At 39.7% G+C, this 11,100-nt stretch overlaps 2 protein-coding genes across 2 annotated transcripts; both read right to left on the bottom strand.

Annotated features, from left to right (window-relative positions):
* Window positions 1–2,459: 2,459 nt before the first annotated feature.
* On the bottom strand, window positions 2,460–5,566 carry prrc1 (proline-rich coiled-coil 1). The gene is made up of 9 exons (XM_033989575.2): window positions 5,453–5,566; window positions 4,860–4,977; window positions 4,384–4,785; window positions 4,111–4,256; window positions 3,810–3,912; window positions 3,542–3,705; window positions 3,340–3,443; window positions 3,133–3,235; window positions 2,460–3,005 (listed from the first exon to the last, which is right to left on the bottom strand). The coding sequence occupies exons 2-9, from the start codon at window positions 4,966–4,968 to the stop codon at window positions 2,796–2,798; spliced, it is 1,341 nt and encodes a 446-aa protein (XP_033845466.1). The 5' UTR covers window positions 4,969–4,977; window positions 5,453–5,566; the 3' UTR covers window positions 2,460–2,795.
* Window positions 5,567–5,635: 69 nt separating this feature from the next.
* Window positions 5,636–9,952, bottom strand: LOC117391694 (long-chain fatty acid transport protein 6). The gene is made up of 10 exons (XM_033989574.2): window positions 9,345–9,952; window positions 8,688–8,891; window positions 8,454–8,612; window positions 8,020–8,144; window positions 7,753–7,947; window positions 7,306–7,396; window positions 7,040–7,238; window positions 6,870–6,967; window positions 6,629–6,759; window positions 5,636–6,546 (listed from the first exon to the last, which is right to left on the bottom strand). Exons 1-10 carry the CDS (start codon window positions 9,820–9,822, stop codon window positions 6,370–6,372), a joined length of 1,857 nt encoding a protein of 618 aa, XP_033845465.1. The 5' UTR covers window positions 9,823–9,952; the 3' UTR covers window positions 5,636–6,369.
* Between the last annotated feature and the right edge of the window lie 1,148 nt (window positions 9,953–11,100).

The following is an 11,100-nucleotide window of genomic DNA, read 5'->3' as shown; positions in this document are numbered from 1 at the left end:
GTCAGGAGTGACTGCGCCCTGATGCACTCTGCATGAAGGGTATATTCTGCTCAGCATCCTTCACGTAACCTCAGCTGCTGCTTCTCTCACACCTGACTGCCTACTCGGGTAATATATTTTATCTGTGCCTTAAATAATGTGCTTGATACAGGCTTCAATAGACTTCACATGAACAAGACTGTGTTTTGCATATTAAAGTGCCTATGAAGTGACTATGAATAGGTTACATACTACTTGGATAAAAGGCATTTGAATAATATAATAACAATGAAATAACTGATCAGTCTCTGTCATAGTGTTATAACAGTCTATTAGCCATTAGGACATTGAGGGCATACACACAAGTCAGATGCAGACAGACTATGAACAGGTGCTGGTGGCACATGTGTGCACTGCTGCTCAGTTCCTGAATGGGCAACTTGTTGAACGAATGATGCCTCACAACAGCCTGTGTACTGCAGCTTTGTTGAGAACAGGTGGAACGTACAGTGGCCCATATGATGAGACAAATGTGCTCTTGTGATCTAGTGCTTTATATGTTAGGGTGAAGCGTTAGGATGATTGCGCAAAGCCTCTTTGCAGTGCACTGTAAAGTCATCATTGACTATCAAAATAACACAAGAGAGCCATTGTAAGCAAAAATAGTCCAACTGATTTGAGACTCAAATTGCTCAACAAGTGCAGCACTTTACCATCTTTACCATCCACACATGCACAGATCAGCTTTTGGCATATCCCACACGTGCCTATTCCTTCATTTACATTAAAACACTGTAGCCATGGTGACAGTGAGACATATCCTGTACCTCTGTCCGGAGGATGTGAAAGATCCATGTCTGAAGTGGAGAGGTGGTCCCGTGGCTCTGGTGCATTCCGCTGATGTCCGCCTCAGCACCATACAACAGGGGAACATTCAGAGCAGGTATGGGAGGCTTGTCAACACCGTTCCGTTCTTCCCCACAGGCTGCAGACTGTCCTCCATCCAACCCCCACCCTACGCTGCTTCACTCTGTTCTGCTGATAGTGAGGGGAGGATCAGCACATCCAGATAGCTGGTCTTGATGGGGGTATCTAACGCAGGACGACTGCTGCCCATAATCTAGTATCTACAAAAAAAAAAGAAAAAGAAAAACGTCTAGCTCTATATAGGTAAATGTCTGTTTAAAAAAAGAAAACTTTACAGCAGATACACCCTGTGGGAAAATGGAATGGTCATTTTGACAGTTGGTATCGAAGGGGCCTAAAAGTATCCAGTGTAATTTTATGTCTCCTTTAATTCCATTTACAACAGAAATTAATGGTAATTATTTACAACTTAAGTCCAGGAGAATATGTAATGCCACTCTAAATGCTATTCCTATGAGTGCCATAATTACCAGCTATCTTTTTTTCTCATCAATATTGTCCCCCTCGTACCTACAAGGCTGCTCCATCCCCATTTAAAATATGTATTTATGCAGTTATATTATAATTATATTCTGATTTGGTTTCACCTTGTTTTGAAGGGGAATGGTAGGAATATAACAATAAAAATCCTTCACATAGTAAACACCATATATTATAAGATGTACATTTTGTGACAAACTATATGAAAGAAAAAGGCACATAATAAAAAAGATTCACACCCTCAAGTGGCTGTCATTCAGTTACAGATGATGTGGTGAACCCAAAATAAATATGTCATTGCATATCTATCACAATACTGATGCAGTTACTAGGACTGTAACAGTTGACTAAATAATCATGACCAGTCAACTAAAACAACAATTGTAGTCATAGTTTGATAGTTGTAATCGTTATCTGGAACATAGACTCTAAAATGCATACAAAATACCTTTTTATAACAAAGAGGCATTATTAAATCAAATGTCAAAAAAGAATACATTTCTGATGTTCATTAATAATACACCTTCTCTGTAAATAACTCTACGGGAAATTTACCATTTTTGAACAGAAAAAACAAAAACAAAAAAGACACAAACAAGAATATTATTAGTTACAAATCTTTTTAAACTCATGGATCAAAGTCCTTTCAACTGACAAGAAACTGAGAACAGTAATGCAACCACTGTGAAACTACAATGAAAAATAAAATCACACCTTTGTGCTGACAAAGAAGAAGCTGGACTTTGTGTCAGTTTTGATTTCATGTGGATTAAAGTGCTCTGATACCATGCATACTGTATATACTGTATTTTCAATCATTCATTTAAAAGTGATGGAAAGAAAAGTAATAAATAAGCAATAGTAATTAATTGTGTTCAATAAAGTGTATTTATATAACACATACGAAATTAAGACGAACTTCTGATTTGCACTATACATTTGCTACACGCATAGGACATAATTTTAACTGCAACTCAGCTCGGAAATATGAAAATGAATAGATGGATAATTATAAAGAATAGTGCATTGCCTACTTTAGTATCAGGCCTCAGACACAGTACGCAAATGGAACATTCTGTGTAGTTCACATTTTATAAACCAAACATTTATTGGCATTACTGCTTTTGTATTATCAAATATTATCAACCAACCAATTAGCTGCAATGAATTGAGAGATCAGAGGCAGTGAAAGAAAATTTAGAGGTTCAATTAAAACTTCAGTTAAAAAAAAAAAGGCTAACATGTAAAATAATTCACACAAACAATATGTACATTTGGCTTCAGTGGATGCATGTAGACCAGAGCAGAGAAGAAAACATGTGACAGTAGCTCTCCTAATGCTCAACGTTTAACACTTGAGAATCCATCTCTTGTAGATTAATTAATTACAATGGGCTTGCACAGCAGCTCTAAACAGTTCGTGGAGGAAGCTGTTGTTTGTACATCCCTGCCAGAGCTTTGGCTGCACTCTGTACCATGTGACGTTGGGTCATGCCCGTCAAGGCGAAATGCCAGTCTGTGCGGTTGATGTTGGGAAGACTTCGCTCCAGAACCTCACCCATTGTTGCAACAAGACCAGACCACCGTAGACTGTAGTCAGGAGGTGTCAATGCCTGAGCCTAAAACAAGCTCAGTTAGTACGCATAGTATGCATCAAGAAGATCACCATTTGAAATGTTTGGTAAGAAGTTTTTCATTTTGTCATAAGGGCTGAAGGTGGTCATGTCAAACATTTGTGTTACAAACCTGTTGCACGTGCTCAAGAGCGAGAGGTGTGGCTTGAGTAAAGACGTCAATGTGAATATTGTGCCCTGGATCTTCCAAGATCAAACAACCAATGTCAAACCACCTAAAGTAAGAAAATAAGTTACACATGTTATAGCATTTAAATAATAAAGACTCTATTTTATTTATATAAAAGGTCTATTGATAATTTAAAAGTCATCCTCTCACTTGTCAGGAAAGAGTTCAGCAATGAAGTTTTCCAAAGAGACGACCGGCTGCTTCTCGTGGATCACACCAGACCGCCGCAGGCTGTCTATACGCTCCTGCGCCCCCTGAGCATGTGCAAGTACAGACATTGTACATTAATTTGGTTTATGAAATAAATCAATTTAAGATATATGATTATTCATTCATTGCCATTTTGAACAACCTTGATGCCAGCCGCATAACCAACTGGCTGTGGAGCGATGTTGGACTGTCCAGCCTCTCCGGTTACCATGGCCATCCCAAACACTTCCTGAAAAGCATCTCTCACAGCCTCTACGTGCATCTCTTTCTCTGATGCCACAACAATGTCAATGTCTCCCCCAGATTCTGAACAAAAGTACACAGCCACTTAGTGTCACTGTGCAACTGTTATATAGTACCTTTATTTAAGAATTATAGCAATAATCTAGTTAAGCATCATGTTGACTCACTGATGTAAGGAGCCATTCCAGGGTCCAAAGTGGTGATCATCGATTCTACAGAGTGCTTTGTTTTATCCAGAACAGTCTTCACCACAGCATTACCTGCTACACCCTGCGAAGACCTAAAGAGTTACACTGAAAATCTTTAAAAATATAAACAAAAAGATTGTTTTTATTTCTTCATCTTTAATTTTGTGATATTAATCTTTTCATTTCCTATTGTTGTAACTGTTGATTTAATAATATGAGACATTCTCATCAAACAAAAGGTATGCAAAAGGTACAAACAACACTAAGATAAGAAATGTACCTTAAAGAATCCCCAAAGGCCCCCACCCGCATTTGGAGGTCCAGACACTCTGGGGTCTTCATGCTCCTCAGGAAAAGTAATGGGAGAGCCAGTGTTTACTCCACCAGACATAACGGGCTGTTGCACCATAGGGTTAGATACAACACCTTGACACAAAACGGTAGTAAACATTCAAATAAACAGAGCAGATGGTTCATCTATGACGGTCCAGATTTTTAAGCTACGTCTTAAATAATGTATTATTTATTACATTTTGTGACTGCAGGAAAATACCTGGCATGGCAGAGGGATTGGAGAAAGAAGGCATTAGTGGTGTCTGTGGTGCTCGCCCAGCGTGTCCTCTTGTGATGTCATATCCAGCGCTCATAGAAAATCCAGTCATTGGAGGACCAACAGGAGGTGCTGTCAGCCCAGTAACAGCAGCAGGTGGTGGTCCCACCGAAGAGGTCAGAGGTGGCATTGGCAAGGAAGGAGAGGCAGTGGTGGGGAACAAAGTGGTGTTGGTGAAAGGAGCAGAGAGTGTGGAGGGAGACTGGTACGGCCCAGATACAGACAGAGGTGGGACCAAAGGGCTGGTGATGGCTGGCAGTGAGAGAGGGGGGTTAGGAACAGAGATGGAGGGAGAACCAACAGAGATGGAGCTGGTGCCTGGGAACGGCATGGGATTGGACAAGCCTGGAAAACACCAACTGTATTAAGTGTTTGAGATTAAATGTTTTCATTGCATGACATTAAGTCTTTAAACTTACCAGAAGACTCCAGAGGAGCAGTAGCTATGGGAGCACCTGCGGGGGGCAAACTTGGAGGAGGGTTAGGGCTGGCTGGGGGTGTACTTTCTATCCCACTTTCTTCCATCATCTTCTTTTTCTTACCAGAAACGAAATTATGTTTTTTTTTATTAAACAAATAAACAAACATAAAACATTAACATTAGATGTGTGCTTAGTATAATAACGTGACAAAACCAATAAATGAACATTTTCAGTGTTTATTTCTCATTTAGTGATTGGTGTCCCCAAACAGGTGTAACCCGGATCTAGCAGAGTGAGATTTCAAAAGGCTCATGTAGTTTTGTGTCAACGAGATTATATATAATTTAAAAAGTTTAATATTAGAAGTTTAAAACCACTGCAACTTCTTTATTGAGTACACTGATATCCATGTAAGCCATAGCGCCTCTCCTGTTGTACAATTGAAAAAGGATGGAAAGAGCTGAGAAGCAGGTCTGGAAGGAGCCCATAAAGAGCAGACAGGACCTCTATATAAAGATAATACAAAGACCCTCTACATGCGCACTGTCACAGGTTAAATACTGCGGAAAGGCAGATATCAAAGTACTTACTTCTCAGTGCTACAGCTCTGTTCCTTTCCCATGAATCAGGCACACTATGATGACGTAGGCGACTGCCACGTCTGCTGGAGTGACCCCGCCCACAGAGACGAATGGACCCCGCCCACGCACGAGCGCACAGATTGTACTTTCTTCTCTCGCCGATAGAGGCGACAAATACGATGACACTTAGGTGAGTGCGTTTTGTCCTTTATTAACGTTTGACACTAAGTGATTGATAATGGGTTATGAAACCAAAGGAAGGCATCAAAGTATCGGCCTACATTTGATCGGATTTATACAATGGCATGAGCATGAATCAAATTGGACTTTTTCATCTGTAAACCCTTGGGAAGCTTCTTGGACCGATTTACATGAGGAGCAAATAGCCTGTTATTCTACTTGACTAATGGACGTGGTCATTGCAAGATAAAAAAAAAAAAATGTATTCAGTTATTACATTCTTGTACAAACTAGATATTTGGTTTGAATCTACTGATGTTTAAAAAAAAAAATAATAAAAAAAAAATCACCAAGCTTGAAATAAATATTGTATTTTAATTCTAGTCACATTTGGGGAGGTTGTGTTCTTTTTTTACACAGTACTTTAAACTTATACTATCAAAACATATAAACACTAATGCATAATATACCATCAGGGTAAAAACATGTTCATGTTAGTACTGGTGATTAACAGTTAATGGCACAAAATCTCCTAAAATTATAGGTATTATCTTGCATGAATAACAATTTGTTTTCTCTCTTTTTGGAAACAAAGTAAAACTAAACTACTCTTAGCATAAAAACAAATTAACCAACGATAAAAGGGTCAAACATGTCCATGTGGAAAATTGGCTTAAAATTCTGCATTATAGGCTGGATCTAAAAATGCTGCAGAACATTTTTTTTTAGATAATCTTCAGAAATGCTTATAGACTGCGTTTTCCAGACACAACCTCTTGAAAAATATCTGGAGTCAAAACGATGTACGTCTTCAGGGAAATATCTAAGAAAAACAGTGGGTCAGAGATGACGGTGGGGTTAAAACCCTCCTGCACCAGCTTTGACTTCTGCTGCTTAAAGGTCTCTGTCACATCAAGAGCGACCTGCAGAGAGATGTTAGAGGTTTGTAGTGAGCTCACACTTGAGATTTACAGATGAACTTATTAAAATGACCAAAACTATCACCTGAACTCTGAGAAACCAAGGCCAGGCATAAGCAGGCAGGGTGTCCACTAAATGACAGAAGAGTTTTGGACCATCTAATTTGGATTCAGGTTTTAAGACAACAGCAGCCATGCCTGCTCGACCTTCATTACCTGAGAATAGAAAATAAGCATCTTTCTTTTTATAAAATACCCTTAAATACCCTTTTTGACTTGGTGATCTTAAAGTTTTTCACATAGTAATGTTTGAAGTGTTTACTGACCTGGGACAGTGACTCCATACACATTGGCTTCTTGAATAAAATCAAGACTTCCAAGAACTTCTGACACTTCTGTTGTGGACACATTCTCTCCCTTCCATCTGCAAATGATGAGTTCTTAAAAAATATTTTTAGGTTAACAAATATTGCCTAAACTGTACAATATTGTGTACCTGAAGGTGTCTCCAATGCGGTCACGGAAATACAGGAAGCCCTGGTGGTCCTGCAGCAGCAGATCTCCAGTGTTAAAGTACACATCACTGGGCTGGAACAAATCCCTTAGCACTTTCTTCTCTGACTGGACCTTATTGCCAGCATAACCAAGAAACTGGTTCATGATGGTGAGGGGAGCTACAAGGATACCGGGTTCACCTGCACACATGTATCACCACATTATGAATATGTAATACGACTAAACAAGAATTGTGTGTCTATTTACCGGTCTCTGCTTTTATACATCTTCCAGTGTCTGTTCTGACAGGTTCATATTGTTGTGGATCATACCGCAAAAGCTCAAATGGCATTGAAAGCTGAAGAAATTAATAAAAGAGACAGAGCTATTCAGGGATATTTGTCAAAGGTGCAATATGTAACTTTTCAGGAGGGGGGGGATGTTCCACAACAAAGCATTTATTGAATTGAACGCGTTTATGATGCCTAAAGATGTCATTAAAAACATGCTTTCTTGCCTCTTGATAACTGCCTTTTAACTTGGCCTGGTGATGTTTCATGCTTGTCTACATGGCAGTAGATAAGTTTAATGCCATACTGTGGAACATTCCAAGCATTAACATTTCCATAGAGGAGAAGGAGACAACAGACCCTCTACCAGTAAAGTTACATCAGTCCTTGTTTTTTAATGTTACATATTCTCTGTTAATCTGACCTTGTTGAAGTAGCTGGCCCTCCCAATTGGCCCCACCTCATCAGTGTAGTTAAGGAAGCCGATACTGGCCTCAGTCAGACCATAACCCTCCCTGATCTTGATCTTTCCAAAACGCTGTCTGAGCTCCTTCCAAACATCAGACCTAAGACCACTTCCAGCAAACAGACGCACACAGTGAGCCCGCTCCTCCGGAACCTGAAAACCAAAACAACTTTAAAACAACAGCAAAAAAATAAATAAAGGATGTTAAGTGTTCCTCTTTCTTACCATTGGCTGGTTCAATAAATATCTACAAAGTTCACCAATATATTGCACTACAGTCACATTATATTTTACACAGTCTTTCCAAAACTGGCTGGCAGAAAACTTTTTCCTTAGGACACAAGTAGCACCTACAGAATATTGCAAAAGAAAAACAAAAAGAGACATTAAACATTGTTTTAATTTGTCACTGTAAAGCAGTGGTGCCACTGTGAGAAATTTCCTGTCATTTGTTTAAACCAACTCGTTTTCTTTTTCTCAAGGAAGTCTGACTCCCTTCAGGGCTTTATGTAAGAGCTGTGTGTTACAGCTTCCTGTACTGCTTGTATCTACTGAAGTAAACATCTTCCAGGAATTGTTTGCAGAATATGAGCAGGGTTTTTCATTTGATGTCCCTTACAATGGTAAGTACATTTAAGAACAGTAGTCGATGTGCTTACCTAGACTGATGCATCCACCAACTGCTAAAAGGGAAGCAGACATGTGGTAAAGTGGAAGAGTGATGTAGATGACATCATTAGAGCTGGCACCACACATCTCAAGAAAGGCCATGCTCATAACAGCTTTCAAGTGACCAACACGAGCTGCCTTAGGAAGACCTGGAATATATTTACATCAATAATTAATCTGGAATGATGCTTCTCATTCAAGCGTTCATGATTTAGAATCTATACCTGTAGTGCCAGATGTGAAGATGAAAAGAAAATTGGACATTATATCAGCTAATGGTAAGTCGTTTATTTTTTCAGCAGGCATGTGTTGAACCTTATCAAGTAAAGTCCCAAACTCCTGACAGGCCGATGAGTGATCCATCACCCAAACCCGCAGGTTGTGTTTCTTTAGGTCTGCGCACACCTCCTCCACAACATTCACCAAATCTGCACAAAGAGGGAAACATCATATCATGTTTTATTAGAGTAGGTCAGCAGAGAAAATGTGTGAGTTATATCACTGTGGTCAATAACACTACATTATCAGAGGAAAATGCTGCAAGTTGCATAATACTCAGACAGGCATGGAGTGATTTAATTAGGTTATAAAACAAACCTGAAGTGCAAACGTTTCAAAATAAGTTTCCAATAAAACAGGCCCGGATCAGGGGTGCAAAGCACTGCAATTTCAGTTAAAAATGTTTGCACCCTCAGGCACTTAAAATGCCACTTAACGAAAGTGTAGTATGTTTGCACCCCTTTGAAACACGAATGCACACGGGCCTGCAATCATGACACACTTGAGAAGCAGTGCCCAAGTTCAGCAACAGGCACCCGTGGGTTAAGAGACACATTATACAAAACCATCACCTCGTGCAGGGTGTGTGAGCGTGCCCCTACCTGAACCAACTATAAGGGTTGTGGATCCACAATTTTGTAAACAGTGGAGCAGTGATTTGGCTTTTATATTGACGTTGAGAAAGGCGACCTCACAACCAACTTTACACAGTCCCAACCACACACAGATGAAGTCCGGGTCATTGCACATCAACAAGGCAACAATGTCCCCTGGTTTTAAAGAGCCCTCGGTCCGAAACGCGTTGGCGAACTGGTTACTCCTCCTGTCCACATCCTGGTACGTCCAAGTCTGCTCCTCAAAGATGATGAAAGGTTTGTTGGGTATTCTTCTCGCCTGATACAAGAAGCAGTCTAGATACGTAATGACCCCCTGCTTCATGCGAGCCGCGGCTTTCTTTTTGTAACCCCGAAGTTTCAAGTAATAAATCAAATCGTCCCAGAAGAAGGGATACGCGATCCTCTGGTACAGAAGTAGAGCCAGCACTCCCGCTATCAGGCTGGTAAATATCAGTGTCAACATCTTTGCCAGAACAAAATAGGCCTTCTCATTACAGCATAAGAAGACAGCATAAGTTTGCTGTGAAACTTTAAAAGGCACACTCCTTTCTCCTGCTGCAGGAAACCTGCAGTTCAGCCTGATAGCCCACTCATTGTGCAATTTCACAGCGGCCCTCCGGGCCAATGAGAGAGGAGCGGGGAGGTGAGCAGGGGCGCGGCACGCGGCTCTAGGGTCACGAGATAAATGGGCTGCCTTGTTGTACCCCACATTAACTTGGCCTATTTGCTTAAAGGTAAGCATTAAGCACTCCAGATTCTTTTACACATTATTAGAGAAATCGCGTGCAAAATAAAAATAAAATCATCAATTTATTTTTATTATTATTTTTTTATATTTTCATTTGAAAGCATGGTGCAAAAAGCAGAGATTACTAAAACATACAAAAACACACTGGTACAAATGCAGAGATGTGCCATGGCAACATGACTATATCTTTCTTTCTCTTAATGTAAGATTTGGATTACACGTTAAATAGGCTGTTACATATCGTCCAACTCCTTAGGTTTAGACTAGAATATTCTACAGCACATTATGAACCTTTTAAGTGACATAAGACATCAGGTGTTTGACATTTTCCTCTTAAAGAACATAACAAATTATATACACTATTTTACATTAAGCTCAGAATAGCTTAAGAATTTTTATTTGGTCATTTTAAACATAGTAAAATATATTGAATTACTGTGTACAGTATAATTACTTGGCCTATATAGGGCCATTCCATGTGAAAGCAACCAATGTATTTGTTTTTTGTATGACTGTAGTTTTTTATAGGTTACCCAAAAGTGCTATGTTTAAAAATGTGGGCGTGTCAGTCACAAATCATGGCTTGTGCAAAATCCCAAAGTTCCACAAGTTCTTCTTCTCAACCATATCCTTAAAATGAAAGACAATTTCCTGGTTTGTTCTACACCTTGTGAAGAACCATAATATTGTATTTCAATCATGGGCAAGCCATAAGACACACACAACACTCTTAGGAACAGAAACGACAATCAAGCATGAAACAAATCCAAGATGGTCAGGTGGGTGGCACTGGCTGAATCGACATGGAATGACCCATGGATATGTCTCTTTAGGGGAGTCTGCGGGTATTCTAGAGGCCATGTTAACTGAAGCTTAAGTCCAGCTCAAGCCTCTGTTATGACAAAGATATGTTGGGCTATGTAAATATGGGAATGAATTAAAATGGTGCAAGTGATATAAAATTAGTTTATCAAAAGATCTGACTGAGCACTT

Source organism: Periophthalmus magnuspinnatus, chromosome 23, assembly GCF_009829125.3.
Source record: "Periophthalmus magnuspinnatus isolate fPerMag1 chromosome 23, fPerMag1.2.pri, whole genome shotgun sequence".
Lineage (NCBI taxonomy): Eukaryota > Metazoa > Chordata > Actinopteri > Gobiiformes > Gobiidae > Periophthalmus > Periophthalmus magnuspinnatus.
This window is presented reverse-complemented; position numbering and strand designations above follow the sequence as displayed.